The sequence below is a fragment of the Penaeus vannamei genome, chromosome 2 (assembly GCF_042767895.1).
Source record: "Penaeus vannamei isolate JL-2024 chromosome 2, ASM4276789v1, whole genome shotgun sequence".
Lineage (NCBI taxonomy): Eukaryota > Metazoa > Arthropoda > Malacostraca > Decapoda > Penaeidae > Penaeus > Penaeus vannamei.
In genome coordinates this window covers 20,005,955-20,025,954 of record NC_091550.1, presented here as the reverse complement: position 1 = coordinate 20,025,954, position 20,000 = coordinate 20,005,955, and the positions used below count along the sequence as shown (strand labels likewise).

The following is a 20,000-nucleotide window of genomic DNA, read 5'->3' as shown; positions in this document are numbered from 1 at the left end:
GTTCCACCACCCCAACCCCTCACCCAAAAACACCTTGGACACAGCAGCCTCACCCCCATGGGTCCCCCCCTATGTACCTAACGTGTCATAACAGGAAGTGCCCTAATGACTTCCGGAAGTAATTACCGTAATCGATACTGGAAATCAATAGCCGTAACTAATGATGGAGAACACGCACACCTGAAGGGGTGCCCCCCATCCCTTTCCTCTCCAAAACAACAACAATAATAATGAGAATACGAGAAAGAGGAAGAAGAAGAAGAAGAAGAGGAACAACAAACAAACATGGATCCTGTTGCCGCAGGTCAAACTATCATCCTAAGAGCAGGTGTCACAGGTTCCACCACCCCAACCCCTCACCCAAAAACACCTTGGACACAGCAGCCTCACCCCCATGGGTCCCCCCCCCCCCCCTCCCCTATGTACCTAACGTGTCATAACAGGAAGTGCCCTAATAACTTCCGGAAGTAATTACCGTAATCGATTATGGGAAATCAGTAACCGTGACTAATGATGGAGAACACGCACACCTGAAGGATGCCCCCCTCCCTTTCCTCTCCAAAACAATAATAATAATAAGGAGAATACGAGAAAGAGAAAGAAGAAGAGAAAGAAGATGAAGAAGTACAACAAACAAACATGCACCCAGCTGCCAACATTTCGGTACCCCACTCCTCCTCTCTAGAGCAATAATGATAAGAGGAGAGGAAGAAGAATAAGAAGAAAAGGAAGAAGATGAAGACAGGAAGAAGTAGACAAACAAACAAACATGCATTATCCCCATACCCCAAACACGCTATGGACAGAATAGCCTCACCTCCATAAGTACCGCCCTATGTACCTAACGTGTCATAACAGGAAGTGCCCTAATGACTTCCGGAAGTAATTACTGTAATCAATTACTGAAAATATATAACCGTGACTAATGAGGGAGAATACGCTCACCTGAATTCTGTCCTCTCCTCTCCAAAACAATAATAATAATATTGAGAATGAAAGGCAGAAGAAAAAGGAAATTTGTACTCTGCTTACATAGGTCAAACTATCAACCTGAGAGCAAGTGTCACTGGTTCCACCTCCTCCTCCATTCCTGCAGGTCACAGGAAGAAGAAGATGAAGAAGAACAACAAACAAACACGGATCCTGTTGACACAGGTCAAACTATCATCTTGAGAGCAGGTGCCACAGGTTCCACCAACCCCCACCACCACCTCACCCAAAAACACCACGGACAAAATTATTCACCCCCATGGTGCCCTCTTACCCCATAACGTACGTACCTGACATAGGTCAATCTATCTAAGACCAGGTGTCACAGGATCTCCACCACCACACACCCCTTCACCCAAACACACCCTGGACATATTGGCTCACCACTATAGCTACCCCTTAACGTGTCACGACAGGAAGCAGGCCTAATGACTTCCGAAAGTAATCATCATAATCGATTACTGAAAATCAATAACCGTGACTAATGAGGGAGAATACGCACACCCGAAAAATGCCCTCTCCTCTCCAAAAACAATAATAATAATATTGAGAATGAAAGGCTGAAGAACAAATAAATATGAAGTAATTCCTCTAAATAGGCCGGGAGTCATCCCGAGAAAGAGGAAAGTCATTGCGTTCCACACTCCCCCTTTCCTGTAGGAAAGAAGAAGAAGCAGCATAAAACAAAACAAAATAGCAACACCGTAGTAGGCCGTGATTAATTCTTCACATGTTTCCTACATAATGGCTATACTATAAATCTCAACATGTAAGAGTGAGTTACGAATAGACAAACAAACAAACATACACAGTTGCTGATGAGGCTAGAGCAGATGATCCATTACAGGCGTTTACTTCTCCACTCCCTCTTCCTTTCATTGTGTCGAAATATTCGCTGGCGTTAGGTCACATAGTTATTCATCGCCGCTTCGTAGCGTAACAAACTGCACATTAGGATCGATGATGAATGAGTTTCTTACACTTTCCAAAGTATTTCGCACCTCAAGATAATGCATCATCATTGGCTTTGCCATAGATGCGTGATCAAAGACAGGCGTGGCCACAGGTCATCAAAGAGGCGTGCCATATTTCCCAGCTGCTCGATTTTGATAAGGCTAAGAACAGGCCGATCCTGAGTGAAGGGCTGTGCGAGGTAAATGATCTACATTGAGTAATCCGATAATATATTAGTTTTCCTTTATCGTATCGAAAACACAGCACGGCGCTTAATATGACGCACTCAATAATAATACTTACGACGCAAAAGATTAGGGCGATTTTTACAAAAATCGCCACGCACTCAATGATACCTTTATTATCATTCAAGATTTCAGTACAAATAATAGACGATGTTTTAGGTGTCATCCGGAAAACTTCGTCAGATCTTCCTTCATTCGCCAGACGACGATGACAATGAAAAAGCCGCTAATTTTTAGTTTTCCCCTCCCGCGGGGTCGGGCTATCATTCTAAGGCGAGAGGTGCACTGCAACGACGAAACATTCTCCCATACGACAGCTGTTATCTGTCCTCGAGGTAAAAATCAAATCACAGAAAGAACGTTATATTACCAACACCGAGTTTTTAAGATGTTGATATATACAAATATAAAGGCATTTGGCAAAACTAAACTCTCACCCACGCGGCAAAATTCACCGCGAAAAAAACATATGATAATCTTTTATCACTAAATGCGCAATATAACAGTGACACAGAATAACATCTCTATCTTTCAAAAGATTTACCTTGAGACCTTCCACTCATCTTTTGGTTCAGTTATAGCAAAAGTCGTTCTTATATTGCCAAATGATTCCTCACAATAACTATATAATTCATTTAAAAAGGATCATAAAAATCCTTTTGTCGAGGCAATGCCCTTATAATGCTTTCAGCCTCCCATAAAACTGCACATCTTGGTTTCAGGCATTAAATGCAATATAAAGAAAATTTGAACGAGTTTTTGGTCGACTTGAAAACGTCACGGCAAATATAAATGTACGTGTCACATTTGCGAGATATATCCCGTCAATGTGACAGTACGACATTTCAAAATCTCGCTCGTTCCCCTCCTATATACAGCAAGTTTCGCGAAAATTTGTAGTAAAGTGCGAATTCACATAAATCCCACTATGGGCACAAATTCAACCAAATCCACTTCTCGATCCCGCAATCGTTTTCTCAACTATTGCAGTTAAAGATCGAACTTACCTCTCTCGTGGCCTACTGTAATTAACTTTATCGCGAAACGCTCATCACTTATTTTTAAAGTAATATATCACCTTGACCAAAAAATCCCGTAATAAAGAGAAACAACTATTTTTTTTACACCGACAGCTAGCCAGGCCTTATTGCGCCGATCTTCTTCAATATTCTCTGATAAACTTCAATACTTTAATATATTAAAACAATATTGAAACACTGATATGTCCAAACATCCTCTTTTCGGCTAAGATATAATGGTTCCCGACCAATAATCCACTAACCGCCATAACACGAAAAACTGGCGAAAGGTTCTTGCAACAATTTATATCTTTTTAGAAAATAAAAGAGTTCCTAAGCGGTTTCGTAATATATTTTTTTATGCGTTTTATTATGTGTTCTTGTATCTAAATGAAGACGTTTTAGGATAAAACGATAAAACATACGCTCTGTTCTTCCTTAAACATAGCTTCCTTTTAATACTTAATATGCTGTATTACTACGCACATTTATGCGCACCATGTTTTTAAGTATTTTATTATATTTTGTCAATACTGCCATCGTAGAAGGCCACCTCATCAAAATAAAGAGAGAAAAATGTATAAAAGAAGAATAAACATAACTAAATTAAATATTTATTTTGTCGTTTTATGACTAGTTTTTTAATTAGTTATGGATTCTTTTATATGATAGGCGAAACAGTTTAAGGATAAAATAACTCTTTTGTCATAGAGCTTTTATAATTTTAGCCGTCTATTGAACATAGATAAATCTCACCTAAAAACCGGGATTATCAACCAAGGATAAATTTACTCCAAAGGAGTAGAAAGTGTATATGACAGCCTCAATACAATAGGTCTTAGCAGCTGGCATGCGAATTTCCATTTCTTTTCTTATTTCCATAATCAGCATATTACTTGCAAACAAAGGCACTTACTTTTTCTTTCTATGCGTCTGCATTAGACATTCCTGATTTTTACATGGCAGTAAAGGGGTATGCGGCGAGCAACATAGAGACAGGGAGGTAAATTATAGAGGAAAGGTTAAAATTACACACCTAAAAAGAAAAAGTGGCAACCGAAGCAATATCTTCATTACTTTTTCCATTAATGGCAAGTAGAAAACATTCGTTTGGGGGAAAAAAACGCTTAATGTCATAATAAGGAAGAGAAAAACGTCCTTTTACATAACTCAGAGGAAGAAAAAAAAAAAGACTTTACTCAAATCCAAGAACGACTGAAATATATATATATACATATGGGTGGAGCATATTTTTTGCAGGTCATGAAAATACAGGGCAAAACCATTAAAACGTTCTCGCATTGCTGTCGTCTTTAACAGAAGACATGTATATTATCAGTAAAATAAGTTTTGTGCAATTGAATACATTTGTCTTTTCTGTAATAATAATACAAAAAGTCAATTTGCTCATTAATACTACTAATGTCTTATTCCTTTAAAGATGTCCTCCTAAACAGTGATGATGCTTTGTCCAATATACAAATGATGGAAGACCTTACACAGACGGCGGAGAATACCGCGACTCGTCACGAGCTATTGGTCTCACCAGCATACTAGGCGAAAAAACAAACAAACAGAAGTACTCGTCTCGACTCCATTCGTGAAGAATTGCTTGGTTAATGAATATTTCGCCTTTAAATTGCACCCTTTTCAGTCATTTGAGCAAGGTAAAGCCCCATGTTCTAGATAGGCAGAATGACACACCTCTTTGCTGGTCCTCGTAGCACATCCTTCTACACACCTGTTCGTTCCGCTAGTTCACGCAGTCTGTTTCCCCTATCAAACATGCCATACCTTGTTGGTGGATCCTATCCTGGCCCCACCCCCTCGACTATACGAGATGGTCAAGAAAAAAGTAGTGATTTTGATCATAAATGTAGGTATAACATGACTTCACACGGCACTGAATATGTATCTCCAAGACTTGATATGTATTTGGCGATGCGTGTAATCATACGAGTATCGAGCTTGGAGGTCCCTTGTGAATAAAACGCAACGATTTTATAAAACCATAAGACAGTAATATTTCTTGATAAGTATTTAAAAATACTAATAACCCATATGGTTGGTTGGAAAGAAGGGCAACAAATTGTCAAAACCATATCTCAGAAACGAATTAGTTGCCAACTAATTCCATCGTTTTACTTCTCTTTCCTCGCAATTCATCTTCCTTTCCGCACACAGATACACGATGATAGGAGATGACTTGCAGTTTTTTCTGAGATGGCACCTCCGACATCGGTTACGGAAGTGTCCTTTGTTGAAAAGAGCATTTACATAGAGGTTTATGGATATTAACCTCATCCGAGTCATTCCGTAATCATAGTTTCTCAAAATTTATTACGTAAAAATATGTCATCATTCCTGTATGACAAACCTTGCTTACCTATAACGTCAATAGTTTCATAAAACCTTGTTGTATAACGAAGAAATTAACAACATTACTAAAAAAAAAAAAAAGTTTTAACGTATTTTGCCTCAGAAAGGATTTTCATTCAGCAGATAAACGGTTTGTTATCACTCACCTCTGCGAAAGAGGTGGGTAATAGTGCGAATTATTTATAACAAATAAGGGTGCCTGAGAAAAAGAATTTTCATTCAGCAGATAAAAATGTTTGTTATCACCCACCTTCGACTTGTTTGTTCAGAGTATATTTCTCCCTGTAATACTAGCTGCGGCTTAAACAAGGCATATTACTATACGTTTATTTCCGCACGCGTCGCACTCAGCGCCGGCGTTGCTGCGCGCGAGAAGTACAAACGCCCGCGACACCGACGGCTCGCGGCGGCTGCGGCGGCTGCGGCGGCTGCGGCGGCTGCGGCGGCGGCGGCGGCGGCGACTGCGGAAAGTAAAGACGCATGCGACGACCGCGGCGGAGGCGGAGGCGGCGGCGGAGGCAGCGGGCGGGCGTCTCGGGGAGGAAGGGCGGCGGGGGATGGACTGGAGTAACTTTTAAGAACCTACTCATTACATTTTCAAATATTTTTCAACCTTCCTTATGTAGAAATGAAAAACACTTTTATATACAAATAAATCTTGTTGACTACTTTAGTCTTTGATAAAGATTCTTCATAATACCCAATGGCATGAAAAAAGACGCCCAAGAAATCATGTTCAGATGACCCGCTTGCCATTCCAGACCTACTTGTACTCCGTGTTTTACCTTTGAGTAGTAGGCTCTATTCTGCAAGAATCTTGTCAAACCTGCTTTTAATAAATATTACAGTGTTAAAATCACACTCTGAACAGGTAAGTCGACGTGGGAGGTATACGATGACACAGCCGTGGGGTGTCAAACACGCTGCTCGAGGGTCATATCCTCAAGGACGGGCCGCGGGACATTGCTATTTCAGTCTTACAATCGACCGTTTTACATCTTTAATTAAGCCAGTCCTTCGTTATCTAAGATTATCACTTACACTCTATTATTGTCTCCTACGGCTTTACGTCAACCATATGGTCGTTCCGTCGAGTCGACTCTGGCCTGCAAACTGTATATTAGGGTAAAATTTGGCTCCCTGGGGTAAATGAGACTGACATAGACGGTTTATCTATTGATTACAATGCAAAAATTACTGAAAATAATCTTTTAGGCATCGAAGGGTTATCTACATAAAGTCCATCACCAAAATTTTGTTAAAACATTATCTTTGACATCGAAGGGTAACCTACATAAAGTTCATCAAAAATTTTAAAATTTTAAAACATTTACATGTTTTTACCCACGAAAATTTGAGAAATACCATGTATTGTAGCAACTAGAGCGCCCCCCGCCCTTCCTCCCCGAGACGCCCGCCCGCTGCCTCCGCCGCCGCCTCCGCCTCCGCCGCGGTCGTCGCATGCGTCTTTACTTTCCGCAGTCGCCGCCGCCGCCGCCGCCGCAGCCGCCGCAGCCGCCGCAGCCGCCGCAGCCGCCGCGAGCCGTCGGTGTCGCGGGCGTTTGTACTTCTCGCGCGCAGCAACGCCGGCGCTGAGTGCGACGCGTGCGGAAATAAACGTATAGTAATATGCCTTGTTTAAGCCGCAGCTAGTATTACAGGGAGAAATATACTCTGAACAAACAAGTCGAAGGTGGGTGATAACAAACATTTTTATCTGCTGAATGAAAATTCTTTTTCTCAGGCACCCTTATTTGTTATAAATAATTCGCACTATTACCCACCTCTTTCGCAGAGGTGAGTGATAACAAACCGTTTATCTGCTGAATGAAAATCCTTTCTGAGGCAAAATACGTTAAAACTTTTTTTTTTTTTTTAGTAATGTTGTTAATTTCTTCGTTATACAACAAGGTTTTATGAAACTATTGACGTTATAGGTAAGCAAGGTTTGTCATACAGGAATGATGACATATTTTTACGTAATAAATTTTGAGAAACTATGATTACGGAATGACTCGGATGAGGTTAATATCCATAAACCTCTATGTAAATGCTCTTTTCAACAAAGGACACTTCCGTAACCGATGTCGGAGGTGCCATCTCAGAAAAAACTGCAAGTCATCTCCTATCATCGTGTATCTGTGTGCGGAAAGGAAGATGAATTGCGAGGAAAGAGAAGTAAAACGATGGAATTAGTTGGCAACTAATTCGTTTCTGAGATATGGTTTTGACAATTTGTTGCCCTTCTTTCCAACCAACCATATGGGTTATTAGTATTTTTAAATACTTATCAAGAAATATTACTGTCTTATGGTTTTATAAAATCGTTGCGTTTTATTCACAAGGGACCTCCAAGCTCGATACTCGTATGATTACACGCATCGCCAAATACATATCAAGTCTTGGAGATACATATTCAGTGCCGTGTGAAGTCATGTTATACCTACATTTATGATCAAAATCACTACTTTTTTCTTGACCATCTCGTATAGTCGAGGGGGTGGGGCCAGGATAGGATCCACCAACAAGGTATGGCATGTTTGATAGGGGAAACAGACTGCGTGAACTAGCGGAACGAACAGGTGTGTAGAAGGATGTGCTACGAGGACCAGCAAAGAGGTGTGTCATTCTGCCTATCTAGAACATGGGGCTTTACCTTGCTCAAATGACTGAAAAGGGTGCAATTTAAAGGCGAAATATTCATTAACCAAGCAATTCTTCACGAATGGAGTCGAGACGAGTACTTCTGTTTGTTTGTTTTTTCGCCTAGTATGCTGGTGAGACCAATAGCTCGTGACGAGTCGCGGTATTCTCCGCCGTCTGTGTAAGGTCTTCCATCATTTGTATATTGGACAAAGCATCATCACTGTTTAGGAGGACATCTTTAAAGGAATAAGACATTAGTAGTATTAATGAGCAAATTGACTTTTTGTATTATTATTACAGAAAAGACAAATGTATTCAATTGCACAAAACTTATTTTACTGATAATATACATGTCTTCTGTTAAAGACGACAGCAATGCGAGAACGTTTTAATGGTTTTGCCCTGTATTTTCATGACCTGCAAAAAATATGCTCCACCCATATGTATATATATATATTTCAGTCGTTCTTGGATTTGAGTAAAGTCTTTTTTTTTCTTCCTCTGAGTTATGTAAAAGGACGTTTTTCTCTTCCTTATTATGACATTAAGCGTTTTTTTTCCCCAAACGAATGTTTTCTACTTGCCATTAATGGAAAAAGTAATGAAGATATTGCTTCGGTTGCCACTTTTTCTTTTTAGGTGTGTAATTTTAACCTTTCCTCTATAATTTACCTCCCTGTCTCTATGTTGCTCGCCGCATACCCCTTTACTGCCATGTAAAAATCAGGAATGTCTAATGCAGACGCATAGAAAGAAAAAGTAAGTGCCTTTGTTTGCAAGTAATATGCTGATTATGGAAAATATATAGTTGCTGATGACTTGGTATAAGAAAAGAAATGGAAATTCGCATGCCAGCTGCTAAGACCTATTGTATTGAGGCTGTCATATACACTTTCTACTCCTTTGGAGTAAATTTATCCTTGGTTGATAATCCCGGTTTTAGGTGAATTTATCTATGTTCAATAGACGTAAAATTATAAAAGCTCTATGACAAAAGAGTTATTTTATCCTTAAACTGTTTCATATCATATAAAAGTCCTTTGCTTTGATAAAGAAACTGATGCTAAAACGGCAAATAGTATTTGAACGATTACTTGACCTTCTTCTTTTATACATTTTTTCTCTCTTTTATTTTGATGGTGAAAACGGTTTATAGGGGCCTTTAACGGTTTTCGTCGCTACGACAATTAGCGAGTAACTTGATGAAAATGTATGCATTACTTAAAATATGGTGCATAAATGTGCGTAATACATGTAAAATGATAAAAACTATGACAGGAAGGGCAAACGTGTTTTATCATTTTATCCTAAAACGTCTTCATTTAGATACAGAGCCTATGGCTAAAACGTAAAAAAATGTATTACAATTGCTTAAAACCTCTTTTATACATTTTTCTAAAAGATAAATTGTTCTAAGGAACCTTTCACCAGTTTTCATTGTTATGGCAATTAGTGAATTAATTAGTGAACCATTATATCTTAGCCGAGGATGTTTAGACATATCAGTGTTTCGTAATGTGACATGTATGAATATTAAGTTTATCAGAGAATATTGAAGAGGTCGAGCAGTAAGTTTTATTCAATGTCGGTGTAAAAATAGTTGTTTCTCTTTGTACAGGGATTTTTTTGATCAAAGGTAATTATGCATTACTTTTTAAAAATGGTGTCTAGATGAGCGTTTCTCGATAAAGTTAATTACAGTAGGCCGACGGAGAGGTTACTTAGTTCGATCTTTAACCGCATATTTGTGGGCAGGTGAGAAAAACGATTGCGGGAGATCGAGAAGTAAAGTTTGGTTGAATTTATGCCCTCAAGCAAGTTTATGAAATAATTCGCACTTTTACAAATTTTCGCAAGCTTGCTTGTATATATAGGAGAACGGGCAGGTTTTGAAATGTCGTATCGGTTGTGTGGCGGGATAATTATCTCGCAAATGTGACACATCGACATGTACAAATATGCGAGAAGGTGGTTGCCACATTTATATTTGCGTATTAAATTCAAGTCGATTAAAACTCGATTCAAATTTTCTTATATTGCATTGTCGCCTGTTAAGATGTGCGTTTGTGGAAGGCTGAAAGCCATTATAAAGACATTGCCTGCAACAAGAGTTTTATGATCCTTTTCGCTGAATTGTATAGTTATTGTGAAGAATCATTGGCAATATAAGAACGACTGCTATAACTTGTTAAAAGATGAGTGGAGGTCTCAAAGGTAGTAATCGCCCACGAAGATAAGTCATTTCTGTTATTCTTGTGAGGACTTCCCTTGTTATATTGCGCATTTGTGATAAAAGTTATCATGTATGTTTTTTTGCGAGTGAATTTTTTGCATGCATAAATGGAGTGAGAATTGGATTTTGCCAAATGCCTTATATTTGTATAATATCAACATCTTAAAAACTCAGTGTTGGTTAATATAGCATTCTTTTTCTTGTTTGGTTACACCTCGGGACGAGATAGCAGCGCCGTCGCCATGGAAGTGGTTGCACTTTCGTACTCGTTACCGGAATACACCCTCTCGCACTCATCGATGTCGCCCGACCCCACCCGGGAGAGGCGACGTTCGTGGCAACTCGGTAATCATCGTCATGAGCGATGAGGAAGATGTTAGTTTTTAGTTGACGCAGGGGATGGACATATGGCCCAAGTATGATTTAAGCATGTCTAGTTGTTTGTGCTAGTGTATATTTGAAGATGATAATAAAGGTATATTGAGTACATGGCGATTTTTGTCATCCTTTTCATCGCATTGTATTATTATTATTGGGGTGCATTAGCAATTAAAGCTAAATTTACGTGTTTCAGACACGATGGAAAGCTAAATATAATTATCAGATCAATACCCATGATCATTTACCTCGCACAACCCCTCCCCCTCAAGATCAATATTCTTAACCCTTATCGCATCCGGAGAGCAGCTAAGAGTATTTCTTTGCCCTCTTTTGATGACCTGTGGCCACGCCATGTCTTTGATCACACATCTATGGCAACCCAATGCTGGTGGGTGCATTAGCTCTTTAGTTAGTACTTGCGGAGGGTGGCGAGGGGAGCTAATTTGTCCATCGGTCTATTGTGCAGTTTGTTTTGCTACAAGCTTAAACACGATGAATAGCTATGTGACCTAACTCACGCCGGAAATGACCCTCTTTCGACCTGAGAAGGAGGGGGGTTAGGAGGTAACACCTATTATTGGATCAATACCTTAACCTCTGTCAGCAGCTGTGTACATGTTTGTTTGTTTGTCTATTCATCTTCTTCCTCTTACATGTTGAGACATGAGGTATAGCCATTATCATTGCTTTTGGTGAGGGGGTATGTGGGGAAGCTGGAAGGGGTGAATCACCTGTAACACCTGCAGATTGGTGCTTGTTTGTTTGTTTGTCTGCTTCTTCTCTTCTTCCTACAGGAAAGGGGGAGGGTGTGGAACCTGTGGCACCTGCTCTCAGGTTGATAGTTTGGCCCATGTCAGCAGGGTGCATATTTGTTTGTTCTTCAGCCTTTCATTCTCAATATTATTATTATTGTTTTTGGAGAGGAGAGGGCATTTTTCGGGTGTGCGTATTCTCCCTCATTAGTCACGGTTATTGATTTTCAGTAATCGATTATGATGATTACTTTCGGAAGTCATTAGGCCTGCTTCCTGTCGTGACACGTTAAGGGGTAGCTATAGTGGTGAGCCAATATGTCCAGGGTGTGTTTGGGTGAAGGGGTGTGTGGTGGTGGAGATCCTGTGACACCTGGTCTTAGATAGATTGACCTATGTCAGGTACGTACGTTATGGGGTAAGAGGGCACCATGGGGGTGAATAATTTTGTCCGTGGTGTTTTTGGGTGAGGTGGTGGTGGGGGTTGGTGGAACCTGTGGCACCTGCTCTCAAGATGATAGTTTGACCTGTGTCAACAGGATCCGTGTTTGTTTGTTGTTCTTCTTCATCTTCTTCTTCCTGTGACCTGCAGGAATGGAGGAGGAGGTGGAACCAGTGACACTTGCTCTCAGGTTGATAGTTTGACCTATGTAAGCAGAGTACAAATTTCCTTTTTCTTCTGCCTTTCATTCTCAATATTATTATTATTGTTTTGGAGAGGAGAGGACAGAATTCAGGTGAGCGTATTCTCCCTCATTAGTCACGGTTATATATTTTCAGTAATTGATTACAGTAATTACTTCCGGAAGTCATTAGGGCACTTCCTGTTATGACACGTTAGGTACATAGGGCGGTACTTATGGAGGTGAGGCTATTCTGTCCATAGCGTGTTTGGGGTATGGGGATAATGCATGTTTGTTTGTTTGTCTACTTCTTCCTGTCTTCATCTTCTTCCTTTTCTTCTTATTCTTCTTCCTCTCCTCTTATCATTATTGCTCTAGAGAGGAGGAGTGGGGTACCGAAATGTTGGCAGCTGGGTGCATGTTTGTTTGTTGTACTTCTTCATCTTCTTTCTCTTCTTCTTTCTCTTTCTCGTATTCTCCTTATTATTATTATTGTTTTGGAGAGGAAAGGGAGGGGGGCATCCTTCAGGTGTGCGTGTTCTCCATCATTAGTCACGGTTACTGATTTCCCATAATCGATTACGGTAATTACTTCCGGAAGTTATTAGGGCACTTCCTGTTATGACACGTTAGGTACATAGGGGGGGGGGGGGGGGGGACCCATGGGGGTGAGGCTGCTGTGTCCAAGGTGTTTTTGGGTGAGGGGTTGGGGTGGTGGAACCTGTGACACCTGCTCTTAGGATGATAGTTTGACCTGCGGCAACAGGATCCATGTTTGTTTGTTGTTCCTCTTCTTCTTCTTCTTCTTCCTCTTTCTCGTATTCTCATTATTATTGTTGTTGTTTTGGAGAGGAAAGGGATGGGGGGCACCCCTTCAGGTGTGCGTGTTCTCCATCATTAGTTACGGCTATTGATTTCCAGTATCGATTACGGTAATTACTTCCGGAAGTCATTAGGGCACTTCCTGTTATGACACGTTAGGTACATAGGGGGGGACCCATGGGGGTGAGGCTGCTGTGTCCAAGGTGTTTTTGGGTGAGGGGTTGGGGTGGTGGAACCTGTGACACCTGCTCTTAGGATGATAGTTTGACCTGCGGCAACAGGATCCATGTTTGTTTGTTGTTCCTCTTCTTCCTCTTCTTCTTCTTCTTCTTCCTCTTCTTCTTCCTCTTTCTCGTATTCTCATTATTATTATTGTTGTTTTGGAGAGGATAGGGAGGGGGGGCACCCCTTCAGGTGTGCGTGTTCTCCATCATTAGTCAAGGTTACTGATTTCCCGTAATCGATTACGGTAATTACTTCCGGAAGTCATTAGGTCACTTCCTGTTATGACACGTTAGGTACATAGGGGGGGACCCATGGGGGTGAGGCTGCTGTGTCCAAGGTGTTTTTGGGTGAGGGGTTGGGGTGGTGGAACCTGTGACACCTGCTCTTAGGATGATAGTTTGACCTGCGGCAACAGGATCCATGTTTGTTTGTTGTTCCTCTTCTTCCTCTTCTTCTTCTTCCTCTTTCTCGTATTCTCATTATTATTATTTTTGTTTTGGAGAGGAAAGGGAGGGGGGGCACCCCTTCAGGTGTGCGTGTTCTCCATCATTAGTCAAGGTTACTGATTTCCCGTAATCGATTACGGTAATTACTTCCGGAAGTCATTAGGTCACTTTCTGTTATGACACGTTAGGTACATAGGGGGGGACCCATGGGGGTGAGGCTATTCTGTCCCTATACACACTACTTATATATATAATCTATATTATTTTAAAGGAAATTTCTTCTTCGGTAAGTTGTTCACGCTTAAAACGTTACCAATTAATGGATTGCTATTACAGGTGTGGGTTGGAGGAGCTGAGTGTGTGATCCAGGATGTGCAAGACGAGACACTCACCTGTTTAACGCCGTCGCAAAGCGTTACTGGGCCTGCATCAGGTAAAAATATACATATATATACACAGATAGACATATACATGCATGCATATATATGCAGTATATATAGACATATATATATATATATATATATATATATATATATATATATATATATATATATATATATATATACGCACACATGTATAATTATTAAAAAAAAAAAAAAAAAAAAAAAAAAAAAAAAAAAATATATATATATATATATATATATATATATATATATATATATATATATATATATATATATATATATATATATATACATATACATATACATATACATATACATATACATATACATATACATATACATATACATATACATATACATATACATACAAGCATCCGTGCAACCTATTCATAGCAAGAGAGATAGCTGCTGATGAATAAACAGATAGGTTCCCGGCCTGGCAGCGGAGACCCCAACCTTAGGTCAGGATGAAGGGGAAGAAAGAAGGAGAAGGAGAAAGGAAGGCGACGAGCGAGACAGGCGAGAACATTCATTTAAACGCCTGGTTTCTGCCGCACGCTCTCATCTCCGCCCATTTCCCTCCTTCAGGAGAGCGCGGCATCCTGTCGGAGACGTGGAGTGGCGTGTACGTCAGTGACTTGCGTGACGACAGCCTCTGGGCGCCCCTGGACTCCAGCCACAGCGGCTACAGCTCTTCCGTGATGCAGGACACGACGATCACCGTGGACGGCACCCAGAACCTGACGGGGAGAGTCTCCGGTAGGTTTCTTGCGGAATAAGCAACGGCGTTGTTGTCTGTGTGCCAAAGGTTATCATCATCATTGTCTTTTCTATAGGCAGTTTTATTATCTTTATTATTTTTTGCTGTTAGTATTATTATTATTATCGTTATTTTTTTTCTGTAAGCATCGTTATTAGGAATTTTTTCATTTAGCATTATTATCATTGTTTTTTTCTATATGCATTATCATTACCATCATTATTTCTATTATAATCAGCATTATCATTATTACCATCACCATTACTTCTGTTATCATTTCCATCATCATTTTTTCTATTACCATTATTGCCATCACCATCATCAATATTACTATTATCATTATTATCGTTACTGTTATCAATATCATCATCATCATTATCAGTATTTCCATTAACATTATAATTTTCATTGTTATTGTTTAAACATTATTACCATTACTATAGTTATCACTATTGGGTTACTATATACTTTTATCACGTTGTACTTTATACTTTTGTCACTATTGCAATCATGAATGCAACCAGTCATCATTAGGATGGTTTGTAATTTCCATCGTCAATATAATTTTTCACATATGCATATATATATTTTTTTATGTAAGTTTTATACACACTTTCTTCAATAAGGAGTCAAAATATTTTAGTCATAAATTCATATATAAAAACATACATGCTGAAAAACTAATAAACAGACAAATAGATACACAGATAAATGGATACAAGCAAGCTCGAAATATATAGATCCGGATAAATATGTAAACAGACATATACATATATGCAAATATCGAAAAAAAATACACAAACAGAATTATAACCATAGACATAATATAAACACAGATGCTTTTGTGATTTTCAGGCTATCTCCATGTTGCCCACGACGGTTTGTATTCTCTGTCCGTTGGCGACTTGGATGGCAATTCTGACTTCTTCGTTGCCGAAAATGGCAACCCCGACAACAAGGTAATGAAAGGGTTAATACTATTTGCATTCATATATATTTTGAGGCTGCGGTTTAGCTGTTGCCATAATTACCATCATTGTGTTATCAATAGTTTTGTTATCGTTGTTGCAACAACAACAACTACTACTACAACAATAACTATAACAAGAACAACTACTTATATATCATAATTATCATCCTTATGAAGCTTACCGCCACCCTTTCGGATATTTTCACTGGTTTATTCTAAACGATTCGAAAACTTGTTGCTCCCTAATAAGATCATCGATTGTCGTTCACATGAAAACCAGCTTCCTCGTTTCCGCAGACTTACGTGGGTCACTGGCAGCACATCACACTCGAGGCGGACACCCCGGCCTATTTTGAGCTCCGGTATCGCACCATGGGTAGGTAGCACGGCCTCGATGATCCAGTTCTACTCCTGAGACTCGTCTTAGTTCGGAAATAGGGTGGAACCTTTCGGGGATTTGAACACTTAAGTAGCACGAGTTTTCATGATTAAGTAGGAGCAAAGGTGAGGGAAGGGGTGGGGTTCAGGATGATTCCTAAACGACCTTTGACCTTTGACCTCGCTCTCGACTCCGCAGCGAGTATGACCTTCCGCATCCGAATGGCCGACTTCAACGCCAAGTTCACGTACGACCAGACGGCCATCGGTCACAACGAGCTCCAGCGTGTCAGGTTGGACCCCAAGGAGCAGTTCGAAGTGCAGAGGATTAGTTACTCAGGATCCCCAGGACAAGCTAGGATTTATCTGGCTGGATTTACCTCTGACCTTGTTGATATCACTGTGGATACAGAGGTACTTATAAAAGTTGCCATGTACTGTGGATATGAGTAACAACACTTTGGCAATGTCTATTCTTATTCGGGATTTGATTCTTGGGGTGATCGATACTCTTCCTGTATCACTATTATAAATCCCGGTAATCTTGCCTCCCTGCAGATTCGATCCGCGATTCTAGGCCTGACTGACCAGCAGTGCGACATCCAGGCGGACAGCCCGACCTACCTATACCAGGTCGACTTCGAAATGGGCGAGGATGATCTTCTTGGCGTGAGAGGATCGACCGTAGTCGACTTCGCGAGCTACTGTGGAAAGTGAGTAGGCGATTTCGACTCTGAATTAAGGGCTTCTGAAGCTGCTTCTGAAAGATCATGTGAAATAGATAACGGATGAGTGAAATAGGAATGCCTTTGCTTAATAAGGAGGAAGGTGGCGAGCCCGGATGATAGAAGGTGTCATTTATTTCAGGAAATCCTACGTGTTGAATACAGACGACCCAAGGCTTTTCTACACCGACGAGGAGGATGAAATGGCGGACGTTAACACCTATCGCTATGTGAGATTAATGACTAATACTTTTTTTTGAAATATTATTCGAAGATCTTTCAACGTTGACTATAATTGCCCTTTCATAACTATTTTTCATATTTCGAGAAGTAAACACTGAATGGATAAGAAATCTCATAAATAGGAATGTAACTCGCCACGTTCTCTCTAGATGTGTTTCGCTATACGAGGCAACATTGAGACCACCATGAAGGTACAGTTCCGCTGGAAGGACAAAAATGGCAGGACGGGAAGAACCGACCAACTTACGGTTGATCACGGATTTGCTTCCACGGCTGACGCGTAGGTCTTTTATGAATTCACACGCACACACTTGCAGGCACACGAACACGCACACACACACGCACACACACACACACACACACACACACACACACACACACACACACACACACACACACACACACACACACACACACACACATTTACACGGATACATATATGTATGTATTTATGTATTCACATTTTACTTTATATTTACACACATACATACATACATACTGACATACATGTCACTTCAAACAATTTGACGGACCACTTTCAAGGGAAATAAAAACAGCCTACATAAACGAATATATAAATATATTTTCCCAATGACCCGTTTATTTGTTTGTTCCCCATGTCACGTGACTCCTTTCTCCCAGGTGGGCTTACGGCTGCATTGACTTGATTGCGCTCGTTGAAAATTCGTGGATAAACAACGACCGCAATGCAGGAGATAAGCTGAAGGTCAGACACGTCCTGGCGCCGCGTCGATTAACTTACAGAGACAACGTATACGTCGACACCTTCGCCTTTTCCACAGAAAACATCAACGGTGAGGTGTAGTTGGATATTTCCGTCGGTTCAGATGCCATGTTACAAAGACACGATCTCAGAATACATGAATTTGAGCGTTGCCTCGTGGAATGCCATTTTGACACGTGACAATGTCCACAGTGATCCAGACCCGACCATCCGCCTTGAAGAACGCAGGAATCCTAGTGGACGACGTGGTTGTGACGGCGGTGGAGAATGAACCTGCTTTCGACGTGGAGTTCCAGACCGGCAACTGCGCTGGAAATTTCCCTCTGCTCGGCGTGACGGAGACCTCGGGTGAGTCGTTCGCTTCCGCTGCGCTAGAGATTCTCTTTGCGCCTCGGACTATTCCTGAGGCGACGCGAAAAACTGAAGGCGTTTAAGCAGAGAAAGTTCTTCCCAAAACTCGAGACTTTTTCTTGCTGTCTCAAGAACTCCGCTTAATAATTTCTCAAAGATATTATTTTCCACGGTTTCTGTTTCTGTAATTTCCATAATACTGTATTCAAGGAAGTTGAAATTACCTGATAACGAATGGAGATGATGGGAATAATTTTTTTTCTTATGAATCATAAATCATTATAAGACGAACAATTTGTCGCTTACTTTTAAACTCGTCTCTTTCAATCGAGAATATACCTATTATTCGAAATAGAGAGTATTTCAATAGGAAAAGTCAGAAATGTTCTTGCAACATTCTTCTGTTGAAAATGTATTCAGTGATTGTTATTTTTAACTTCATAAGATTGTTTATATGGAAATGGGTAGGCCTACATTCTAATTCAGTGAAGTTCATTTGTTTTGATAGCGCGTCAATAATAATGTATAATAATATATATAATATATAATATATGATAATGATATAATAATAATAATAATAATAATAATAAGGGTTGCTAATCGGGTGTGTGTGACGTCATTGTTTTAGAGGCACTGTACATGCATATAGGATAAAATATTATGTTTTGTAAAGATGTTAGTAGATATTTTTGTTTAACGATTATTTTGAAAGATACTTGAGTATAAGCGTAGAATTTTACAGGTTTGACATTTAATGGAGCCACTCGTGCGGATTAGCAACACTGCTCAAGGTCTTGCAATCGTTTTAAGCAGCGAACGGTGCAGTTCTAGGCCTGTCGGCATGAATTCTTTCTCAAGCGCTCCCCTGCTTAAAACGCTTTTAGTGATGATGGTATCAGAGTATTTTCAGAGTATATATTCTTGCCAGGACTATTACTCTAAGATATCATAGCTACATCTATGTAGATTTAGTTTTCGTTCACACACACACACACACACACACACACACACACACACACACACACACACACACACACACACACACACACACACACACACACACACACACACACACACACAACCACAACAATACTATATATATTTACACAAGTACAAGACCGATCTTAGCAGAGCCTATTCCTGGGCACCGAGCCGTCCCTCCCGAAGGCCCGCGTCAGCCTCCGATTCCCCAATAACCGAAACACTTCTCTTACTCCCACATTCACCTTCCGTTCGGCCTACAGGCGATGCGTCGTGGATCACCGATCTCGCCAGCGCCGCCAGCTACACCTTCAGCGTGGGCGCGGAGCAGGTGAACGTGAGCCGGACCTTCGTGGCCACCCACCCCGCCGCAGGAACTTGGTCGCTCAACATCGAAGGCGCCACTGTCGAAGGTTCGGCTCAGATACTCGGTTCACTAATTTCGGTTAAGAAGTTTTGCGATGAGGTGTTTTATCATTATCGTGTTCACTATGGTTGTTCTTCTCATTATATTCAATATTGTCACCATTGTTTTTATATCACATTTACGCTATTAACACTATTATAATCATTATCATCAATGTCATTACTGTAACACATGTTACTAATACTACTCTTGTAAGCATTAATTCAATAATCTTTATCATAACAAATGATTTATAATTTTGCCATTATCATTGTTATTATCACACTGAGAATCACTCACTATCATTTAGATGGTCAACTGC

At 40.3% G+C, this 20,000-nt stretch overlaps 1 protein-coding gene across 1 annotated transcript in view; it reads left to right on the top strand.

Annotated features, from left to right (window-relative positions):
- Positions 1 to 20,000, top strand: part of LOC113820185 (fibrocystin-L) — a 55,278-nt gene that overhangs the window by 4,613 nt on the left and 30,665 nt on the right. Inside the window, exons 8-18 of the mRNA XM_027372464.2 lie at positions 14,052 to 14,148; positions 14,708 to 14,878; positions 15,735 to 15,838; positions 16,147 to 16,225; positions 16,427 to 16,641; positions 16,786 to 16,940; positions 17,095 to 17,182; positions 17,345 to 17,475; positions 17,838 to 18,010; positions 18,133 to 18,288; positions 19,536 to 19,685. Coding sequence (XP_027228265.2) covers positions 14,052 to 14,148; positions 14,708 to 14,878; positions 15,735 to 15,838; positions 16,147 to 16,225; positions 16,427 to 16,641; positions 16,786 to 16,940; positions 17,095 to 17,182; positions 17,345 to 17,475; positions 17,838 to 18,010; positions 18,133 to 18,288; positions 19,536 to 19,685 — 1,519 coding nt within the window. The remainder of the gene's footprint in view (positions 1 to 14,051; positions 14,149 to 14,707; positions 14,879 to 15,734; positions 15,839 to 16,146; positions 16,226 to 16,426; positions 16,642 to 16,785; positions 16,941 to 17,094; positions 17,183 to 17,344; positions 17,476 to 17,837; positions 18,011 to 18,132; positions 18,289 to 19,535; positions 19,686 to 20,000) is intronic.